This window comes from Poecilia latipinna, unplaced genomic scaffold (genome assembly GCF_001443285.1).
Source record: "Poecilia latipinna isolate Pla-1442-1.1 unplaced genomic scaffold, P_latipinna-1.0 Scaffold968, whole genome shotgun sequence".
Taxonomy (NCBI): domain Eukaryota; kingdom Metazoa; phylum Chordata; class Actinopteri; order Cyprinodontiformes; family Poeciliidae; genus Poecilia; species Poecilia latipinna.
The window spans coordinates 181895-204281 of NW_015113584.1; the positions used below are offsets into that span (position 1 = coordinate 181895).

Below are 22387 nucleotides of genomic sequence, written 5' to 3' on the forward strand. Positions count from 1 at the left end.
TGGCTGACCATAAGGGCTAGAAGAATGTGTTGTGACCCTCCAGCAGCTGCCCAGTACATGGCAGGGAAACGGGGTGAAACACTACTGAGCTATATGTAGGACCACAAAATTCCTCAATATTTAATATTTAGAAATTTTTCATGGGATTAAATGAATATAAACCAGTTGGCTCAAAGCTGGATTTTGAAATTTACTTGGGGGAAATTCATATGGTCTTGACTAAAACAACTAGATTCCATGAAAGTACTCTTGAGTTTATAATATTCCTCAATAGCATGCACACATTGCTGCTTTTTGCAGGGGATGTTGACTCACACACCCCCATATCAATTTGCACTACAAATAACATCTTTATGTGCACCAGAGATTTCTCTATCTTTTTGAACAAAACAGCTTTTTGAACCCAGAGCTCAGGATATTTAAGTCACCCAACGATGTAAAAGAAACCAAGTTTTGGTGTTCGTAGTAGATTAATATATTTGATATATGGCATTAATGTTTAACGTGGAAATAGCACATGGAGGTCTAAACAAATATTTATGTTTGGATATGAATCAGTTTGTATAAATTAGCCACAATTTCCAGTTTTCTGGTGTAAATTCCTATAATTCCCAAGTAAAGTGTCTGGGTATTTCTTACCTTACATTTTCTAAGCCTGTTCAAGTTCACCATCGACCCACACAGATGTGAGAAAATGACTTGGTAAGAAACTCTCACCAAGGTGCAATAACTTATAGTACTTTAATCACTCAAACAACACATGCGAGAGCAGATTTCTTAACTAAAAGGTAGCTTAAAGCCACAAACATGGAAAAAAAAAAACTTTTACAGAACATAAGCAGACAAATTCTGTTCATTCATCTTTGAAAATACATGTATACACCTCCAGGTATTTTTTTTAAAGTGTATATTCAAAGAGTACTTAAAAGCATGTTTAAATACTTGATAAACTGATTCAAAAATATTGACTAAACATCAATTTAATTACAATTCCAAGAGCTATGACACATCAATCTTCTCTGCATGTACAACAATGCATCAACACATATATTCATCATATAGTTACTCCTATGCTGATTACTTGACTTCAGTAGTATCAGAAACTGAGAAAACTGGGAAGTGGAGTCATTCATGGCAGAATTAATGCAGCAGACAGGAAGACGCTTCCTGGCATTAATAGACCTATAAAAGATACAAACAAACAGAAAAAAAAAGACAAGCAAAACCTAAATTCTTTTTTTTTTTTTTTTTTTTAAAAAGCTACAACACTGATTATGTGTTCTGTAAACCTGAGCAACTCAGCGCTGTAGCGTTTGCATGCTCTGTGCAGATGGACAGTCTTCGTCAAACCAGATGCTCCTGTCCATCCTGACACACAATATGGTGGTCCTCAGCCTCCACATGGCTCTGTGTTAATTAAAGAGCCTCACTGATCTGCGCGGCCTTCGGACCCTGCAGCTGATTACTGGCTGCAGCTTTTGGGGCTGTTTTGGACGTGATGGAGGCAAGCCCAGGAAGAGGCGCGGTGCATCATGTGTGATAGGGGCGAATCGTTTGAAAGCAGAGCTGTGACAGCTGAAGCTGGAAGCATGTGTGAGGCATGTTTGTTTTGCATTTACCCCTCGACCGCAGCTGTGTGTGCACTGTCCTTTTCCCAGAACACCGGAACGCACAGACGCCCTCACAGCTCGCCCTTCGTTCAACCCCTCAGCTAAAACGGAGGGGAGGGGGCAACCTCATAAAGAATACACATGCACACACGTACCCTACCATTTTCGCCACAGAGTTTAAGATAATGCAGATAATTTTAGAGTGATCTCTGCTGACAGATGATGGCCTGTAAGCTGCTGCTCCAGCCAAACAAAAGGGAAAGTTAATGCGGTTCAGTTTGGGGAAATCCTCTGCCTTTCGACTTGGTGCAGCATTTCAGATTGACTTTTTGAGAAACTGAACATCTTTGTTATGCTTTAAGCCGAAGATTAGCTTTCTGGTCACAGGAAATATGTCCACCCCTATGCTATCGAACTATGGAAAACTTCATTTGTTATTTCTGTCACAACAGGAAGCTATTGCCAGGGGGGAAGCTATTCCTTATTGTTAAAATATATGAATGATATCCCCAGTGAGATCTGAAACATTTGGTTAAATCCATCTGACTTTTATCTGTCTATTCTCCTTCCTGTATCTAGCAAGTAATACCTGTCGTTTTACTGTACACTCAGTTTTAAATAATTGATAAGCAGTCTGAAGGTAAACACACCTTCAATCAACAAAAAAAACCAAACAAAAAATAAAACCTATAATAGCTGGTGAATTTAACTAAAGTTATTTTTAACAATGACAAAAAATAAATAAATTACTTATTTGTCCTAGGCTCTATTATTGATGCCTTACTGTCCTTTTGGCTGTTTTAAATTTATTTTAACATAAAAATAACAATTCTTCCTTTGACGAAAAATGTGTTATGCTAAATTTTAAAATTTGGTATAGCACAAAATTTTATTAATTTCTTTATGTGGAAATTGACCGATTTCTGCTTCTTTGTCATAATGAAGAGAACATCAGACTTTTAGTCAATAACAGGCCAAGAGACAACTGGCCAAGATTTTCTTAACCCTGCTTTAAGCAGTCACCGGTATAATTAGTCTTCACTAAAGATTAGCATAGATTTGGCAGTACAAAAACATAATGACTTAATAGAAAACTTTATTAAAACCTGCTCCATGTGTAGTATCTTTAGATGCTGTTCCACAATGATCTCCTTTTATTTGAATCTGTTTGAATCTGAACACTTTTGGTTCTGTGCTTCTCTTCAGTGGCAACATTTCGAACCAGGACTGTTTATCGGGCCAGTTGTTTCTGGACTGTGCTGAGCTCTTTTACCTTTCCTTCTTTATTGAAAGACATTGAACCTAACAATTACACCCATACTAAAACTCTGCCAGAATGTTGTTCTTATATGAACTTGAAAGATTTAGACTTTTTGACAGGCTTCTTTCATGCTTCACCTGAAATGTAGATTATAATTAATAATTGTGTTATTGTCACATGGTCATCCCCCCTATAAAGACGTTTTTCAATTAACAGTGACTTTGATGCTGTAAGTACTTTGAATAGAGCAACTAGAAAAGAAAAAAAAAGATAAAAAAAAATACCACCTGTTCAACTTTGACTGTGGTTCCTTAATAACTTAACTGCTTTGACAGCTAGACACATTCTTCTTGTTGAAAATCCTTAAAAGTTAAACAATGACAAGTCCTTGAAAAGCCTCAAAGCGTCAACGCACACTTTGCAATCTGTGCTGGTCTTCTCTCCTCTTTCAAACGCGGGGATTGCTTGTTTCTGTGTTATTCCCGAAAGTCTGAGGGCGCTTCCTTCTCTGAAGAAAGGCAAGGGGCTCGGTTGAGTCCACTTGCTAGGGAAAATGTCCTTTTTGGAAAGAGAGGCGCGTCTGTTTCAAGGCTCTCGGGTCCAGAGAGCAGCAGGCCTGCTGTGTGGCCTCCCCTCTCACTTCCTCGTCCATCGCCTCCTCTCTGTGGGCATCAGCAGGCCCACTCAGTGCAGCAGGTGGATCTCCCATCTCGATCAGCCTAATCATATTTCACCCACTCGACATTTAGATGTGAGGAAACAGAACCGCCTACGGGTTTATGCCTTCCTAAACTCGCACTATTAATTTCTTTGCCGGAAAGATATGATGAATGTGAGGAGCTTCTCGACGTGATGGATGTGCAGGATGATTTTCCAAAACGCTTGTTTTTCTTTATAGCCCCTGTATTAGCAAATTTAAAAAAAATTTGCTAATGCTAAAAATATTGTTGATGGGGGGGAAAAAAAAATCATTGTGGCTTAAAAAATTGAACAATGACTTTCAGTTTTTTGTTTAGTTTTTTTTTTTTTGTTGTTGAAGTATCTGCAAAAAGTACAAAGAATTCAGAAGAAAAATAATCCTACAAAAAAAAATTGAATAAAGTAAAAATGAAAACAGCACCAAACTCCAAACGGCATACACTTATAGCAATGCACAGACAATAAACGTGGGCAAATAAGTGCATGAGAGTGTTTGAAATCCTCCTCTTTGTCTGTCTGGACCACAGCATTTCTTTCTATCAGGCTTTTCACACCGACTTTCCTCCAGCAGAGGCACTGAAACCTGGCAAATCTCTGCCAGCCATCTCCGATGCTCATAATCATTTTTGTTGCAGCATTTCTAAAGGCAGTCACTTCTTCCTGCAGAGTTTTGAATTGAGTGCCCCTCGTTCGCGTAAGATCCCCCATCCAGCGTGTGTCGGCGCATCATGTTGCCCAAGAAATGGCAGCACTGTGCTCTTTGGCTTTCATACGCAAAGCAGCGATACTGGAGGATTTGCGGTCGGGATCCATGTTGAGATCGTACGTGTTGATGCCTGCGGCCATGCCAGGAGAGCCGCCAAACAGGCTGCCCATGTGAGGCTGTCCGATGTGTCCCCCGGGGCTGGATACGCCCAGGAAGTCGGAGACCCCACTGGCAGAGTGGGGGTGCGGGGTCATGCAGGTGGTCACGGTGTCGCAGGGAACAACGCAGCCAGGGACAGGAGATGCTGCACTGCTGCCGCCGATCCAGGAGGGGTTCTGGATCTGAAAAGATTGTCAGGAAGGTAGAGGTGTCATAAGAACCATTTTTAAGGTATTTGATTTGTCATGTTCAGACAAAATGATTTACACCTCTCTGCTGGTTGTTTATACAGTAATCTTAGGGACAACAAAGTTTATCTCAATGTTAACCTTGCTTTAGCCAATCATTTTGTTTCATTGAGTGAAATAACAAAGGGCTGTAGGACAGTATGCAACAGGACATGAGAAAATTTAGAAGTACAAACAAACATGAGTTTTGGAGAGATTGATAAGGTGTGCGCCAGAGTCAAGGTTTCAAGAGCGACTGCAAACAGATGCACAGTGTCAAGGAAATGAACTGTAACCGTTGCAGTTCCTTGAATTAGGCCACTTTCAAACCAACATCGGAAACCTAGACAAGTTGCCAGTCCGTCAAAGGACAACACAGGAGAAAAGTAACCAATCATGTACAAACTCCTGGGGTCAATTTAGAGAGACCAGTTCATCTAGCATGCACTCAACACAAATAGAGTTATGAAATATATTATTCGTTTTTTTTCCTGATTCTATAGAACATGGCATTTTTGATATTTATGATGATACTCTACTATACTGGGACGTACCAGTAATATTTTAAGAGACCCCTTGCTAACCTAAAGTCTGAAAAGTTTTATTGGTTATTCACATGAGTTCAATCAAAGGTGAGTATGTTGCCACAGGAAAGCATAGCAGCAAACTGCAGCCAGCTAATATCAATAAAGCTGATGTCTGGCCCACTGCGTTTGGTATAACTCCATTTTAAAAGGATATTTTTATGTTTTCAAATAAACTTGGAATTCACTTCAACATCAGTATTTCAAAATCCCGTGTCCTTCTAATCAAAGTTGGACCATTCTTCACTGAACATAAATCCACTGATGAGTTTGCTAAACTCGTTTTCTAGCTGTAAAAAAAGGAAGACCAAGTTTGGCTACATAAATCGATACAAAAGTGAAAACGACAGGACTGACCAAACCTGAACTCAATTATCCCACTCTTGTTAAAACAAAACTCTCCAGTGCAGACTCTTGTTAGCACTCAATAAACCCCCATTAGGAAAAAATCCCAACCTTTTTTTTTTTTTTTTTTTTTTCCAAATCTGTTTGGACTGTTGTGTTTTGAACACGGTGTAACGTGTTGCTCCCGTACCTGTGCGTAGTTCTCAGGACGCGTCAGGAGCGGCAGCTCGTAAGCAGTTGAGAAATGTGTTCGGACCTGCTGCATCTGACCAAATCGTTCCCTCTTCCTCCACTTTGCTCTTCGGTTCTGGAACCACACCTTGCAAATAAGAAAAAAACAAAAGTTTATACATCTTTTAAGAGAGCAAGAAGTTTGAGGTGACGTTAAAATGAGACTGGAATATCAGAAATGTAGTGTTACCAAACCCAAGCACACTTTTGCTTCAGCTCAAAAGGAAGTACTTTCATCTAGATGTTTTAATTGGGAATCTGATTCTCATAAAAAAAAAAGACAAAAGCCCGCAACCTTAGTGTGAACTCACAAGTCACAAAATTGCAACCCAGACGCAATTAAAGCTGTGCGAGTGTGACTGAGGCGGAGGAGGAGGTGGATGATTTGGAAACAAATTACTACAGACATTCACATGTAGTTTGTGGCTCTAGAATCATCTCACCAATGCTTATTTGTTGTCTGACCACAGTTTGTGCGTTTTCTCTTCCATAATTGTCTTTGACATCTAAATCTCATTGTGTTTACTGCAAAAATTAGTGTGTTTGGCTTTCCAGTAGAGAATCTGATAGTAATCAAAATGTGTTTTTTTATTTTCTTCCTCTTGTTGCTGTAATCATCATCTACCTTTTCTTTTGTAAACAAATCTAGACATCTAAATTTAAACTTTTGGTTTTATTGTCTCCTGAAAATGTTGTCTCTCCCATTGATCTTACCTTTTTGGACACAACTCAAACCAGACTATTTTTTTTCTGCTGCTCTCTTGATATCATGCAAAACGGGGGGATTGAAAAGTGAGATGGGATGATAATTGGTGTTTGTTTGGATCTTCCCCTTTTAATTTCCTGAAGCCTAAAACCTCTGGCTTTGAGACGCAGTCTTCTTCTAAATTACGAAGGCTCGCCGATTTGAGGCCATAATCCCTCTTTCCTTGATGTCTGATATGTCTTCTTTTGAGCCTAATCATCACCACCCAGTCGGAGATGGCTGTCCCTCAAGGTTTCTTTATGGATTTATTGTAACGATCGAGCACGCCACGTTCTCCCTCAAATCCCGAATCCACGAACATCTCAGTTTTTGCCCTGCTTCAAGTCTGTTGGCTATTATGCAGCTCTAACATATTTCTATGTTGCACACACTGCCCTGTGACAGTAATTGGTAAAGACCTTGACAGCTTAAGTAGCTGGTAGACTCTCAATGAGCCTTTATTTATGTTACTGCCCCAGAGAGAAAGAGCAGAGAAATACCAAACTGGCCCCAGCAGGAGGGCTGTTCGGGGGCTGAAAACACTTTGAAGTGAGAGCGCGGCTCAGAGGATTGATAACCCGCCTCTGCTGTCACTCATTTCACCTCCCAAACCAAGTAGGAGAAGAAAAAATAAAATAAAAAAGGGGGGTCTGCTGAGCCCTGGCTTCAGTTTTCCAGCTCCCATAAAACTCTAATAACATAACAGGAGGATGTCTGACCAGTGTTTATGTTCATCATCAGCTATTTTTGTTCTCATTTTCTACAAAAAAAAAAAAAAAAGATAAATAAAAAATCTCTAAATGGAGAACTTGATATTCCCTATGAGGTCATCAGAGGGCACCTGCAGACTGAGGTTAAAGAGATACACCATGAATGTTTACTGTTTTCATTTAAAACTCATTAAAAATACGGTTTATCCGGTAAGACTTGCAGCAGGCTTTCCTGTGCTGTTTGTTGTCAAACTTTTATCGATATGTTAAAATCTGCAACATGTGCTTACGTATTGCCTTTTCTTTGTTCTGGCATCTACAAAATGGGGATAATGGCGTCATGCCTAATTGTGCTAAACATCACACATTAGTCTGGTTCAGTGTCAGACAGAGACAAAAAGCTTAATAGTGCCAGTTCAAACTGTCTGTGCTAAAATGACTTGAATTTAAAATGAGGATGAATTAAAAACACTACTTTTCTTGGTTTCACATTCTATCTTAGGTTAAGCAGATAACTTCACATCATATCATTCACATCATTCATCGGCTCTTTAAGGTGTGCTCCGAGCGTCTTGCCTCCTCTGCCTCCCTGTAGGTGGGATCTGCGTCTCGTCTTTCATCTATAAGCTCACATGGACACCTGTGTTTCCCCGGTGAACTCTACGTCCGATGCCGTCTCGGCTCTCTGGACTATCAGAGCTGCAAATCTGAGAGATGTGATGCTACTGAAACCCCTGACCTGTGACCCCTGACCTTTGCATGTAGTGTATGTGACTCAGATCTGAATTCACCTTCTTCCTTTGAAACCCTGAGACTGAAAAAGCAAACAACGGCAGGCCCTGGCGTTGTTTAACAAAAAGTCCCCCGTTATTTGATGTGCGTGTATGTGAAACGTGAGCCGGTGAGGTCAGTTTGCTCTCCTTTCTTTTGTGAGAAAAAAGCTATATGTTTTGAAGAATGCATTTTTTTATCAGTAGTTTAGGATGCTCTAACATTTCTTTGCTCCAGATGCTGACCTGATGAGTTTTTTTTTTTTCCCCCTCTCTTGCATGCAAATTGAGAGGAGCACAAAACCCTATCCTATCCTGTGCCTTTTATCTTTTTAACCTGAGTGTTTAAGAGGGCTGCTGGGAGAGCCGACGACTGTAAAGCTGCATCCATCTACAGCGGGCAGGTCAGCGATGGCACGAACTGCAGAGCGGCATGCCTTTCAGACTCTGGGTTGAGTTACGGCCCTGGAGGCTGCACAGATTTCCTGTATTTTCCGCTCACCGTTTCAGCTCATCATGTGGGTGATTGTTTTTGATCAGGCTCTTATCTCATCTGAATTGACGGGCGCGGAAAGAGCGGAGCCAGAACTTAAAATATTAGGCTTGCTTTGGGCCGGAACTTGAAGTACGCGTATAACAGTCGCTGACCAAACCAACGGAAACCCATGGGAAAGGTTTCACACCTCCTGGAGACCACAGCAGGGACACATTCTTGTCTGAACGGGTCTTTAATGAAAGAAAAACAAGGAAAATCCAAGGGCTTTGGTCCTCATCCACAGGCACCACACAAAGGCACGGTGCAAGAATATGGCGGAGGTCTCTTTCGCTTTCTCTGATGTGGGAATGCATTACAGCAGTTGCGACCAGTTTCTAAGCTAATTGAGCCTAAAAGGTCAGAGGGGCGCTGTGAGCCTCGGCTCATAGAGAAACTGACAGGAGAGATCTCGCAATTTCAGGAAACTAAACGTTGAAAGTGCAAAGGGATAAAGCCATCAAGACAATCCAACGGAAAAACATTGCAGAGCCATGTGTTGATGAAAGTCTGCTCTCTTTAAACTGCACATATGAGGCCCAGGCAGCTCAAACCTCAGCCCCCCTGATCCACCCTGGGCCCCCTGGCCTCTGCAAGCTCTCACTCCCCCACACTCTCTCTCTGTCTCTCTCTCTCTGTCTCTCTCTCCCCACTCCCACATTACTAGATAAATCTCTCATGTTGTTCTGTGAGTGACTTTATCTCTGCAGATGCTGAAGGGCCCAGGAGGTTTTGTTGTTTAAAGCCTTTTCTCTTGAGAGCTTTTTTTGTGTTTATTTATTTTTTATTTTTTGTTTAAGCATTGTTTCCAGAATAAATGTACCCAACGTCCATTTAGTGTTGTGTTGGCTCTCCGCTCTTACCTGCACTCGGGCTTCAGTCAGGTCAGTCCTCAAAGCGAGCTGCTCCCGGGCGTAAACGTCAGGATAGTGCGTCTTTTGGAAAACCTTCTCCAGTTCCTCCAGCTGGTAGCTGGTGAAGGTGGTGCGGTTGCGTCTCTTCTTGCCCTTGTTGCTTTCGCCACCGTCGACTTTTTCCAGCGGACTCGCCAAGTCATTGCTCGGCGACCTTTCTGAGGCTGCCTTGACACCCTGGTCCTTCACAGCCAAGTATCTGGAGTCCATTCCAGGTGGATCAGAGTCTGGGGCCAAATCAGAGTCTGTCAGGCCTGAACTGTCCTTACCTGCAGAGACAGGAAGTGTGTGAAACTCTCACACGCATTATTTTCAAGCCTTAATGATTGGAATGAAACAACCCTTTGTATATTTGTTGCTATTAAACTGAAGACAAATGAGAAAAATAGGGGAATAATTATAAGTGTAATGTATTGTAGTGGGGAAAATGCAGTGTAATTTTCAGAAGACAGAAAGACGCAGGAGGATATGTGTGTTTGATACATTTGGACCTGAAAGGTATTTTCATTTTTCAGGCGACCTTATTGGCCTGAGTGCTCAGAATAAGTGAGTCCTTGTTGATTTCCAGCCAGATGGACTTTTACTGTATTCCCTCTGTTTCCCATTTATTTCCTCTCCTGCTTCTTTCAGTAAAACCTATATATACACACACATATATATATATATATATATATATACATATAATGAGTGCCATCTTCAAACTATCTAAACATTCTTTTTGCAATCATTTTTCAATACTTTTCTTGCCTTGGCTCACGTGCAAAAATCTGCTGCATATTTTGGTCGTAAATCCAACAAAATCTTCCAATGAAAATCTCTGTGTGATATTTTTTTTGATCTGGGGCCCGTCATAAAGGATTTTCCTCCTGGGAATAGACATGGATCATCTCATTAGCTCTTTCTAATATCAAACAAAAGAAAACGAGGGGCCTTCTTTGACTAAACTTCCAGTAACTGGCCTCTGACAGAGCATTCAGAAATAATGATTTCTTTGTAGGATCGATATTTTAATTTATGAGGTCTGACGGGGAGGCAAAAAGAGATTTCTCACTCTGTGCGATGAAATTTTGTTGTGAAATGTGTTGGCGCAGTGTTTAGCGTGCGGTTGTAAAAGTGGCTGCTTAACCCAGTAGACAACAGTTTTTTGTTTTTTTTTTCCCCTATGATGTGTGACTGAACGTTGCAGATTTCACTCCATGACTAAGACTTCTTAACCACCAGCATTGTCCTCTACACTCATAAACACCTCTCCTTTTACTCTCTCCACTCAGTTGCCGTTTGTCGGTGAAAATGTCTCGGAGTGGCTAAAAAGTCCGTTTTTGCACCAGTATTATCACAAATAAATTAGGCCGTTTCTACAGATCCAAAAAACACAAAAACAACAACAAAAAAATTATTCTCCCTGTTGATTGCACTCACATTTGATTTATTCATGGCTGCAGTTTAGCTGCAAAATCTCAAGCAGCTCTCTGATCATAAATTTTCCAGAGTTTTGCCTCTGCCAGTATTCTGTTGTGAACTAGCAGCTCCTTTGGAAACGTTGTCTGATCCAGCTCAAAGAAAAAAAAAAAAGGACTGCTAATGCATCGCCTCAGTAAAACACATTCCCATGTAGGACATGGGAACAGGCTGCTCAGCGAAAGCTGTCTCACTCAGTTTCAGTAACACAACCTTTTATCAAATTATTTTTAGGACTGCTGACATCGAAAGCTTGTCTGCTCATCCAGCAATTTATCAAGGTAAAAGTGGGAGATGTTTAGAAGTTTCTAAAGCACTTAAAATGTGCCAAACTTTATTATTTGAATTTTAATCTTCTTTAACTGACCTTATTGCTTAATTATTAAGCTGAAATTTAAATTTAAATCTTCCAGATGGTATGGATAATGTATGTATTGAACTTAGCATACATGTTACGCCACAGTATTTTCTTTGAAGATGTGGAGTAGGCATTGTGAGTACTTCTAAGTTCAAATCATATATTAGAACAGTGTTTTTCAACCACTGTTCCGCGGCACACTAGTGTGCCGTGAGTGATCGTCAGGTGTGGCGTGGAAATTATTTAATTTCACCCATGGTACCGTATTTTCCGGACTATAAGCTGCTACTTTTTTCCTAAATTTTGAACCATGTGGATTGTAGCCCGGTGCGGCTTTTCTGTGTATTTTTCTTCAACCACCAGGGGGCTCTCTAGCAGGGAGTGAATCATTAGTAGTCAAAATTGTAAATCGAAGAAGAACGCGTTAATTTTCATTTAGAACAACCACATGCTAGCAGCAGACACGACGGAGAAATGTTTTCAAACTTGTATGATGCAGCTTTTAAGTTGAGGGCTGTCGAGCTGCCACTACAGGAGAGAAATAGAGCCGCTGTACTTAAGCTCGGCGTGAACGAAACCATGGTTAGTCATTGTCTCTCTTCAATTTCTGCCAGAAAATCAGCTAAAGTTTAATACAACTTCTTTAAATTTAAGACCACATTGTTGTGGCCCTGTTCAGGTGTATTTTTGAAGTGGACATGTTACTTGCAATTTGAAATAAGAAATGTAAAATGTGATAAAAATACATTTTTGTGTTTATTAGATTCCTATTCAAGACACTTTGATAAGAATGGCTATATATGTAATATAGGCGACTACAGAGTATCTTTCTTTACATTTTTGATTGGTGGTGTGCCTCGAGATTTTTTCAGTTAAAACAGTGTACCTTGGCTCAAAAAAGGTTGAAAAACACTGTATTAGAAGACACAGAGTTCCTCAAAGTGCCATTCTGGGTTCTATCTTTTATTTTCTTACCTGTTTTTCTATTACATCAGATGATTTAACAGTTCAGGGAAGCTTAAAGTCGTCTCTTCACTGATGATCTCCATTCTTACTGCTTATTTATCATCTCCTGAGGTACAGAAATAGCCCTCTCATTAACTCCCTGGCAAGTATTAGACATGGCTGAATCACTATACAGCTAAATTCGGACTGATAAGAAAAATAACTTAAGCTTTAATTATTGCACCAGACAGTTCCGTATCTACCAATAAACAGCAATTGCTCTTGCAGAAGTGCACTCTCAGTAATAGGTCTAATTTTTGATTAAGCTTTGTCCTTGTGCCGTAATCTAAAACAATTAATAAGAAACACTTGTACAATAAGTGCCAGCAAATGACATTTACTGCAAACTGGGACCATTCCTGTGGACGTTAGTGTCATGAAAGTCACCATGAACAGCAGAAAATTTGGGGATAACAGAGACACACAGTAAGGAAGAGAGACGCGGCACCCCAGGCATCATTCATTCAAGAACCAAGGCTGGGTCTGACACCAGGATCCAAAATCAACAAGATGTCTGATTTTGAGAAGACATAGAAACCGTTACTAATTCAGGAGGTGTTGAAGAAAACTGAACTGGAGTTGTTTCATGTTTCTTATATTGCTTTCGTGGAAATAAAAAAAGCGGAACAGGAAGAAAGCTGTCTTTTTTACTTTTTCTTTTCAACCTCATGGAAGCTTCAAATACATTTTTTAGTTAAAATAATATTTTTTGACATCATTATTTATTTGACCCCTTTTTTGCATTATATACTAACATGACTAATTCTATGAGTTTACACAACTTTCATTATTATGCAGAAACATTTGTGAATTGTGAATTCACTCTTGTGAATTTTTCCTAATATACACATATTAGAAAAAAAAAATGCAGGTTCTAATATCAAAACAAACTCTCCAATACTGGTTCAAACATTTGCTAACAAGAAGACTGCATGTTTTTGACTGACATCAACAAACCTTTGGTACAATTCTGACTCAACATCTGACATACATCATAGCATAATTTGTAGATTTTATTTGAAATGGTTGCTCTCCTGGTACAGATCAGGCTATTTGTCTACAGATATTACTTCTAGTAACATTGAGTAAAGCTGGGCCCGTACAAAGGCTTGACGTTAGTCTGCCTTTTCCATTCCAGAACCACTTCTGATATGTGTCTGGAATCATTGTTGCGGTTCAGGTGTGTCACTCCTAAATAACCAGTGTCCCTCCCCCTCAGCGACCACTTATAATTTATCTGGAGGCGCCCCGGCTCGCAGTGGTAGAGCTGTGCATGCGGTGATTTACTTTACTTTTGTTTTGTTTTACAAAAAGCTTTCTGAGAAACAAAACTCTACAACATAGCTGGAGATAGATTCCCAGTGTACCTGACCGCGTCTTCCTATTGTGCTTCAAAGGGGGGCAAATGTCAAACTGCTGTTGCGTCATGTTTTCTTTGCTGGGACTCGTGGTCCCCATAAAGCACAAGCGCTCAGGCTGTTTGAAATCATGAGGCCTCTCTCTGATCAAAGGATTTTGCCCAAACAGCATCCCTAAGGTTTTTTTGGCAAGACCGTGATATTGTAACAATCTCCTGCTTTTAATCCATTCAAATCGGTCACAGGTGAGACAAATATTAAAACCTCCTGCAAGGAAAGACGTATATATGAACAGCATCGAGACGCAAACTCCAACAAAGACATAATAAGGACTGTATTTGGCATTTCATCTCAACATATGTAAGACTTTTAAATGCAGCTCACACGTAACATTGAGGCAGAGACATTCAGGCGGAGACATCTGTAGAAGCACAATTAATTTCAGTTTTGTCTATCTCTGCTGAAAACGCTGACATAGTCTTCATGTAGAGAAATAACATTGTTTTTGCCATAGCTTTGCATGTCCACAGAGGAGATGCCGAACAATTAGGTGCTTAGAAAGTAGGGTATAAAAAGCAAAGAAAACTTCCATCTGACTTCACTGCAGTTGGCGTAAAAAAGTCTGCTTCCAAAAGCAACATTTACATGTTTACTGATCTAATAATGACCTTAACTCACAGTGTAATGCTGTGAGGTTTGTGTGCATGTCAATGAACAAGTCCTTACGGGCTAGAAGGTCAAAACCGCCCGGACAGATATTACTGCTGCAACATCAAAGAGTAATTTTAACTGGCTGTAAAGCGACAGGGCACCTTCCCTGGCTTTTTACTGACTGCCCTGACTGGGGTCAGCTCACAGTGTTAACAGGAAATACTATAAATTACACACCGCGTATGATAGGGAGAGTGATTAACCACATGCTTCCTAAACAGAAGATGAGCTATCCAATGTTGAAGGAGCAAAATGAGATAAAATGTGGAAAAGGAAATGCATAATATCCATTTTATGATGTTTTAGATACTCAAAGTCCCAGGATCTAATCTGAAAAAGCCACAATATTTTATCATCATTCATTTTTATTATTATTATTATTATTATTATTATTATTATTTGTTGTTGTTTTTGTTGTAGTCGTAGTATTATTCAATATTGATACCTGTTTTTACCACTAGAGGGGGACAAAAGCTGTTTTCAACCTCATCTTAACATCAATACACAGCGCCAGTAAAATTCTTATTATATTTAGAAAATAAGATAGCATAAAACACATAAAACACAAGAAGAACACCATATTTCAGCTAAGATATTAGCATATTAAAAAAAGTGCAGTGTTTATTGCCAATCCTCTTGCCTCTCTGTTTGGTGAGCACTCGATATGTGTAAACAATTTTGGCCTTTTCCAAATGACCTCAGGTATAATTAAAAAATAAAAAATAAAAAATTCACGAATCTAATTCTGTTCCTACAAGTTGCGTCTTTAAACGTTACAAAAATATATATAACCTTGATTTCAGAGATCATTTTAAAAATATAAATTCAAATGACATATGCCTTGCACCACGGCCGAAGATCTTTTATTTGACAATCTTCAAATATGGACAGATAACAACTATCGTTCAAAACAACATTTTCAGGGAATATCATTTTGCTTCCTTTAATAAAAACTATACCCATTTTGTGCTGAAATGCATTGCTCGCAACGGCCTAAATGGAAATGAAAATAAAGCTTCTTCATCAAAATACGAGAACAAAACTGAATTTAAGAGCTACAGAAAACCTTAAACCAATGCTTTTTGAACTGTCATGGATAATACAATATTATGTGAAACAAATATGCAGTCAATGAAAAAAATGTTGATTCATTTAAATCTGCCTGACCACACACTCTTTCTCTCTCTCATAGTTACCTTACCAGTATGATTTAAAATATTTGTTCCCATGCAGTTCCCAGCAGGAGAAAATTTTAAATATCTATATTTTGCAGATTGAAGCTTAACTGTGTTTGTGTTTAATTGTTTATGTTTATAAAATCAAAAAGCAGGTTTCTGAAAAAAAAATAGAGGAGATGATTCACCGCTTTTAACTAATGAGCGTAAGAAGGCATAATAATTAATTAATGTATTTATTTTATTTTTGCAACGTTCCAGGGGAACAAAATAATTAAACTTCGACTGATCATCTTCCGCCATCCATTCATTTCAAAGTCACAGTTTGAAACTGAAGTTCAATTTCTGTAAAAATCCACGAAAACAAACAGGAACTAATATTTATCCTCATAGCGCAATCTTGACGAAACCCGATCACTAACACCAATATGTCAAACATAAAGTGTCTAATTTCTCATGCTTTTCCTTAACACATAAAAAATAGGAAAAAGAAAAACTGCGAACATTACATTTTGTGAAGTGGTTTTATGTTCTTCGCTAACTGCTGCAGTTCAACAATGCCAAACATTCAAAACCTGTTATAAAGTTTTATATCATTTAGATTTGGTGAAACCACAATGCCACGCATAACAGCTACCCTCACGAACGTATGATTTTGACCTTGCTTCACTCTGAGCATTAAAACGTTTAATTCGCTCCGTCTGCCTTATCCAGCCCTGCTTCTGTATGAGACTTCAGTTTACATGACACAGAGTCGACGACACAAAAAGAACTCGTGGACTTCATGAGCATTTTTCTGTCCGGCTGCTCTCAGTCGGCCATGCAAACTGAGCCTAATGTAAATTATCCTGCCAAACTTTAGGCTAAATGGTAAAATGATCCTGAGTCCCTGTCACCTCCATTCATGTCAGGGACTTGCTGAAGCGTTCCTCGGCCGTCCGAGCCGCTGGGCTGGTTCCCATTACACCCTGCTCCAACCAATCTGTGCAGACGACTGTTATCAGAGGCTGAAGTGGTTGTGTTGGGGTCAGAAACTGGTACAAAGGGGAACTGAAAACCCCTGAAGAGTGACAAAATCTCAGGATGCTGAAATGATTTCCAAAATGTTCTTTAAACGCTCGGAAGAACCAAAACATCCAGTCTGCAGGGTTATATCGGCAAAATGATAGCTTTTATTGCTTTAAATTGTGTCGCAGGTCAAATATGACAAGGGATCACGAGCATTAAGGAGTTGTAATAGGACCTGCTATGCTGTTAAACTGGAGCCCAATGCCGAATGCTACAGCAAATTTTAACTTGACACCAAAGAGTTTCAACCTGAGTTTCAAATGATTCCTCTGCTGCAAGCTCAGAGGAGGACTCACCCTCTTCTCCAAACATATGAGGGGCAGAGGAGCCAAGCTAAAGGTCAACACCCGCGGACACGGAGAGAAGACATGGGGACATCAAAAGAGGAAGTCTCTAGGGACACTGAGGTTATTGACGTATTGATCAGTCTACAGTGCTCTAATCATAAATATAGATAGATAGATAGATAGATAGATAGATAGATAGATAGATTTCTGTAGTTTAGCATGTTTACATTATGTTTTCATTCAAAATTAGCTGCACACTTTCATCTCATTTCCTAAAGTCGAATGTAACTGTGCACAGTTCCTCAGTGCTTCCTTTATATTTTCCCTTCTGAGCAGCCAGACTTTCTTGTAATCTTTGGAAGTTGATCTTAAGTGTTTTTAGAAATGCTTGCTTGACAGGAGACACATCCTGGGAGAGATGTGTCTATAATTCTGCAGTCTACACAACATAGATTTTATACTGCTTTTATACTAATGACTAGTAGTTACATCATAGTAGTTACAATCAAACATTTTGACAGCTAGTTTTGACTATTAAGCACTTTTTGAGGAAAAGTTTCTGTCTAAAGCCCTGACCTTAATGCTCTTGACCATCTGCCGTTTTGTTTTGGTGTGCCTCTCCAAAATAATCATTTGCCACACTATCCTTAGTGAGTACTTCTAAGTTTTTTTTTTATATACTTCTTTTAAAACAGAAACTAATCCTATGAATGCTTGTTCTGCATATCGTTATGATGCTATTGATGCGATAAAAACCTACATTCGTCGAACGCAGTGCCTTTCACTCTGGATTTCCTTCTGCCCTTCTCGTAATTCAGTGTGCCAACGCACCGAGCTCTCCCCTCTCCTTGGTTACACTCAGCAGCGTGACTGACAGCCTGCTGGCTGTAAACAACGTGTTTAGTGATCCAAATGTAGGTAAATATTTGTCAAGCGGCCGTTCTGCTTTCTGTCAGACAAAAGCGTCTCAGTTGAAGCTGACAGCTGGCTGGTCAGGCAGCTCAGCGTTTAAACCATCTGAGAACATCAGGCTGCATATCACATCACCAGAGCCCACCTTTGATAGCTCAAGCCCCTTCTGGGTGAAATACATCTCTGATAAAGGAAGTGAACCGGCAGATGAAATATTTCAGTATTTTCTAGTACGGAACACAGGAGGAATCATTTATCCTTTATTTATTTTTTTCCTAAGCAGGCTCAGCATATTTTACTTCCACCTTTTAAACTCAGCCAGAAGTCAGTGCGAGCGTTCAATCATTGAGTAAAGCAGCCTCTTATTTTTTTATTTTTTTATTTATTTTTTTTATCAGGCCACGTGAGTCGTTATTTAATTTAATCTTTGCGTCAGTGATCCTAAACGCGATTAAAGTAGGAACTGTTCTGATCCAAAGCTCGAGGAGGTACTAAGGAGGAGGTTTGTCAGTGCGGGGTCAAGTCAGTGTGAGCTGGGGGGTGGAGGTTTGGGGGGGGGTGAGGTGCGTGTGTGTGTGTGTGTGTGTGTGTGGGGGGGGGAATAAAAGCAAACAAAAAAGTTTGACATCTGAGTCGGATTAATGGCGGAGTTCCTCTGTCTTTAGGGCCGAGATATTTTTTTTCCTGCCTTTCCTTCACGGTGAATCCGCCGCTTAGCTGTAAAACAAGAATGCCAGACGAGCCGCTCTGGAGTATTTTAGACTTTAAAGGACCTGGGCCGGATGCCTTGATTTATGAAACGGCCTGCATGAAAATATTAAATAATGATCCTGAAACTAGAGGTTTTTAACGTACTTTGAATATTATTCATCTAGTAGGATGTGTTGCAAGCAAACAAACAAATAAGCAAACAAATAAACAAACAAACCAATAAATAAATAAATAAATAAATAAATAAATAAATAAATAAATAAATAAATAAAAGTTTTATTTCGGTTTTTTGAAATTTTATTTTACGCCCCTGTCTCGCATCCTGAGTGTTTACGGTTTTTAAACTCAGCCTAACAAGTTGCCTCGTTTACAACGTAATATAAAATTTTATTTCATCTCTTTTTACCGGATCTATATCAGGGTTAATGGGTGCTAAAAAGTTAACAGCCGGTTTTAAGAGACCCACATGAGCTAAAAAGAAGAAGAAGAAAAAAAAAAGAAAAAAGAAAGACAGAAAGTAAAAAGAAGAATTATCTCACTGGTCCTGACAAGATGGAGCCATAAAGAGCTACCAGAAGACTAAGCTGTCAAAACATCTTAAAACTGCTCTTCAGATTCATTGCAGGAATGATGAATATGCAGGTCGGAGAACTGCAGCGAAATATGACGCAAAAGCTCTCCGTCATGTCCAGAAATGGCCATTATTGAGTTTGAACTTTTGCTTTTAAGCGTTAAAATTGTTTTTTAGTTTTTGAAATAGAGCTCGTTCTCAGTCTTTTTTTTTTAATGGAAATTACCTAAAAAGTTTTTCTTAAAATAAAAAAACAAAAAACAAAGATTTGTTGAAACGTGAAAGCGCAAATGAGTTCGATAAAAAAAAGCAAATAGAATTGCTTTGTTGTGCAAAACAACAACAACAACACAGTTTTATTTACCGTGCGGCTGATTACAGATTTGTGTACGTTTTATTATTTAACGTAGACAGAAGTTTAAAAAATGTGTGTATGTTTTTTATTATTATTATTATTATTATTATTTTCTACAACCAATTTAAGATATTGTAGGGCTCATTTCTCAATGGAGATTTTTTTAATAATTCGTTTAATCATAGTTTATCGAGAATTTGCGTCAGTTTCGGCGAGAAATTGCAATCGACCTTAAAACATGCAGCCTATATGTAAAAGACAGAAGGGGGAAAAGTTCCTAATTTTAAAGTCACCCTAATTAGTCACTAATTAGTGCAGTTTTCCTTGTGCAAATTAATCTAACTGGACCCAATCAAGCCGCGCAATGACACACAAATATTATCAATTTGAACCTCGCCGCGTGTGCCATCTGAAAACCCGTTAATTCAATTGTCCGACTCAGCTCCAATTTTAAGGATTGTAATGCAGATTAGCACATTAATTGCGCCCTAATTTGATTTTGATGTCCAAACAGACAATTTGATAGTTTGAGGGACATGGAGGTCAATCGTCTTTATAACCAGGCTGCGCGCTCTGCAGCTGCAGGGCCATGTTTTGTTTTTTTCTGTTTCTTTTACGCGCTGCTGTCTGGTGTGTTGCTGCTATTCAGGAGGATGCTGTTGTAGAGATGACACGAAGAGGATGCAAGGCGAATTTTATTTTCAAAAACGACTTTTGGACAGACGGAGCGGCGTTTTTTTTTTTTTTTTTTTTTTGCCCCGCCGCATTATCCCATCGAGTCAGGCGGATTGTGAGGAAGCCGAGCAATGAATGATGGCTGACAACATCCAAACGGTTAGGTGGATTTTTTTTTTCTCCTGATACAGAGTTTTAAATGTTCTACCCTTAATTATCATCTCTTTTTATAAGGAACATTTTATTTTATTTTATTTTATTTAAATCCTTGTTTTATTCCACTCACCATAGCACGGGACGAGCGCTCCGTTGTGTCCCCTCTCCGGGAGTAGTTTGTCGTCCGCGGGCGGTGTTTTGCAGGAGGACCTGTGCATGAAGAGGTGGTATTTGCTGAAAGAGCCTTGCCCAGCTGCGGCGGCATCCAATGACTGGCACTCCTGCTGGAAGGGGCTCCGGGACTTCTCTCCGTAAGCCTGACCTTTGCTGGACAGGAAGGCGGTGGAGCTGTATTTGATGTCACTAGCTGGAAATGTCCTAAAGTGGTCCGCCTGGTGATCCCTACCTTGAGCAGCAGAGGGGCTATAATATGAATCCATGGATGTCATGTCGCTGTATGGGACACAGGTCTCGGCGTTCATGCCTAAAAAAAGAGTCAAGGGGAAAAGAAGAGCAAACTTTTTTTTCCCCTCTCTCCTCTTTTCCCTCCCTCTCTATCTCTCCTCCTGAAACCCCTTCCTCTCCGTCTACCTCATTCAGATGAAAACGCGCCCGCACGCACGCATGCACGCACGGAGAGGCTGCAGCCCGCAGCAGAACCGCAGCTGGGTTTGGTTATGAAGCGATTCAGATCTTTTCCAGGAACCACTGCCGTTGACCAAACACTCCGAACTCCCCCTCAGGTTTGAGTAGAGTTACACAAACCTCCGTCTCCCCTCGGAGGATAGGACCCAGATCTCCCGGCCTCAGGGACCTCTCCCAAGTGATTATGCTGATGACATGAACGAGTTAGGTTGCTTATTTGCTAAAAAAGAAAGGGGGAGAGAGGGGAAAAAAAAGCAAAACAGGGGCGTGGGGCTCAACACATGACATTAATGTAATTTGGAGATGAATAAAAAGCGATGGGTGACGGACAGCACCGGGGCGGAGAGAGATGGAGAGAGAGCGCAATTTTACGGTTGATTCGCAATGGTTCATCAAGGGCAAATTATCCATATTCCGCAGAGTGGGGCTTCTGAATAAAACTTTGTCTTTAAAATTTTTAAAAGAAGCTTTGTATGCTTTTAGAACGGATTTTAGTGATTGGCAGCCTATTTAATTTAGGGAGAGAACAAAACATGCGGGCGCCAAATAATCTGCGATTTTAAGACAGAAAATAAAAGTATCGGTTTAATAATTTAGTCAATCGATTTATTAACGATTTTGTCATATTATTATTTTTTTTAAAAAGACCCAGACTCTGGGTCAGAATAAAAAATACATGGCGAAAGATCCATTTTTAAAAAAACGCAGCTGATCAATTCTTTAATATTAAATTGAGGATATGACGTAGTCCACTGCTCAGACCCACAGCGTGCTGTCATCTGAAGCCTCTTGTATTCTTGCACAGCAGCCAAAGGCTGTTCAGATTCTGAAAATCAAGTTGAAAGTGGAATTATTTGTCGGTTTCATGATACCCAGATGAATATATATATATATATATATATATATATAATCAGTGCGCTGTACAGTCAGTTTTGCGGAGCTCCTTAATGACCAAGTTTGGGAGCAACAATGAAAATTCATATTTAAAATGAATTTTAAATATTCATTTAAAATTGCAAAAAGCAATTCGCGTTCCTTCTTTTTGTCTCCGTGAAATTTAACCAGAAATCCACCAAATGAGCCTTTCAAAAAAAAAATTATTAGCTTTTTCAGAGGTCAGCATATATTTTTTAAACGTTTTATAAAAGGTCAATATATTTGAGCGAATTTGGAAAGAACCTATAATAGAAGCACTGTTGAACAGCAGTGATAAAAGAGAAGATGCACACAAGGCGAACTCTTCTGACAAATGTTTCCGGTCTTCACAAGACTCTCTCCTCCATCTAAGTTTCTTAATTAATACTTCGAGTTTTATACGTACACATAAAAGTTATTGATATAATCTATCAGACACATCATGTTCCAATACACGAGTTTTGTTCTATGAGTTATAAAAATGTAATATATTTTTCAATGTGTCAAAGTAAAGGAGAGAATTAAATTAAAGAA

At 39.5% G+C, this 22387-nt stretch overlaps 1 protein-coding gene across 1 annotated transcript; it reads right to left on the reverse strand.

Annotated features, from left to right (window-relative positions):
* Window positions 1-722: 722 nt before the first annotated feature.
* Window positions 723-21586, reverse strand: alx4a (ALX homeobox 4a). Its single transcript, XM_015049975.1, has 4 exons — window positions 20424-21586; window positions 9443-9762; window positions 5782-5910; window positions 723-4617 (listed from the first exon to the last, which is right to left on the reverse strand). Exons 1-4 carry the CDS (start codon window positions 20773-20775, stop codon window positions 4297-4299), a joined length of 1122 nt encoding a protein of 373 aa, XP_014905461.1. The 5' UTR covers window positions 20776-21586; the 3' UTR covers window positions 723-4296.
* Window positions 21587-22387: the final 801 nt, after the last annotated feature.

Coding starts and splice junctions, on each gene's coding strand:
- alx4a (XM_015049975.1), bottom strand. CDS start 20,775: ATGAACGCCGAGACCTGTGTCCCATACAGCGACATGACATCCATGGAT. Junction 5,911..9,442: donor TGACTGAAGCCCGAGTGCAG/GTAAGAGCGGAG, acceptor CTTATTTGCAAG/GTGTGGTTCCAGAACCGAAG. Junction 4,618..5,781: donor GTCCTGAGAACTACGCACAG/GTACGGGAGCAA, acceptor CAATCTTTTCAG/ATCCAGAACCCCTCCTGGAT.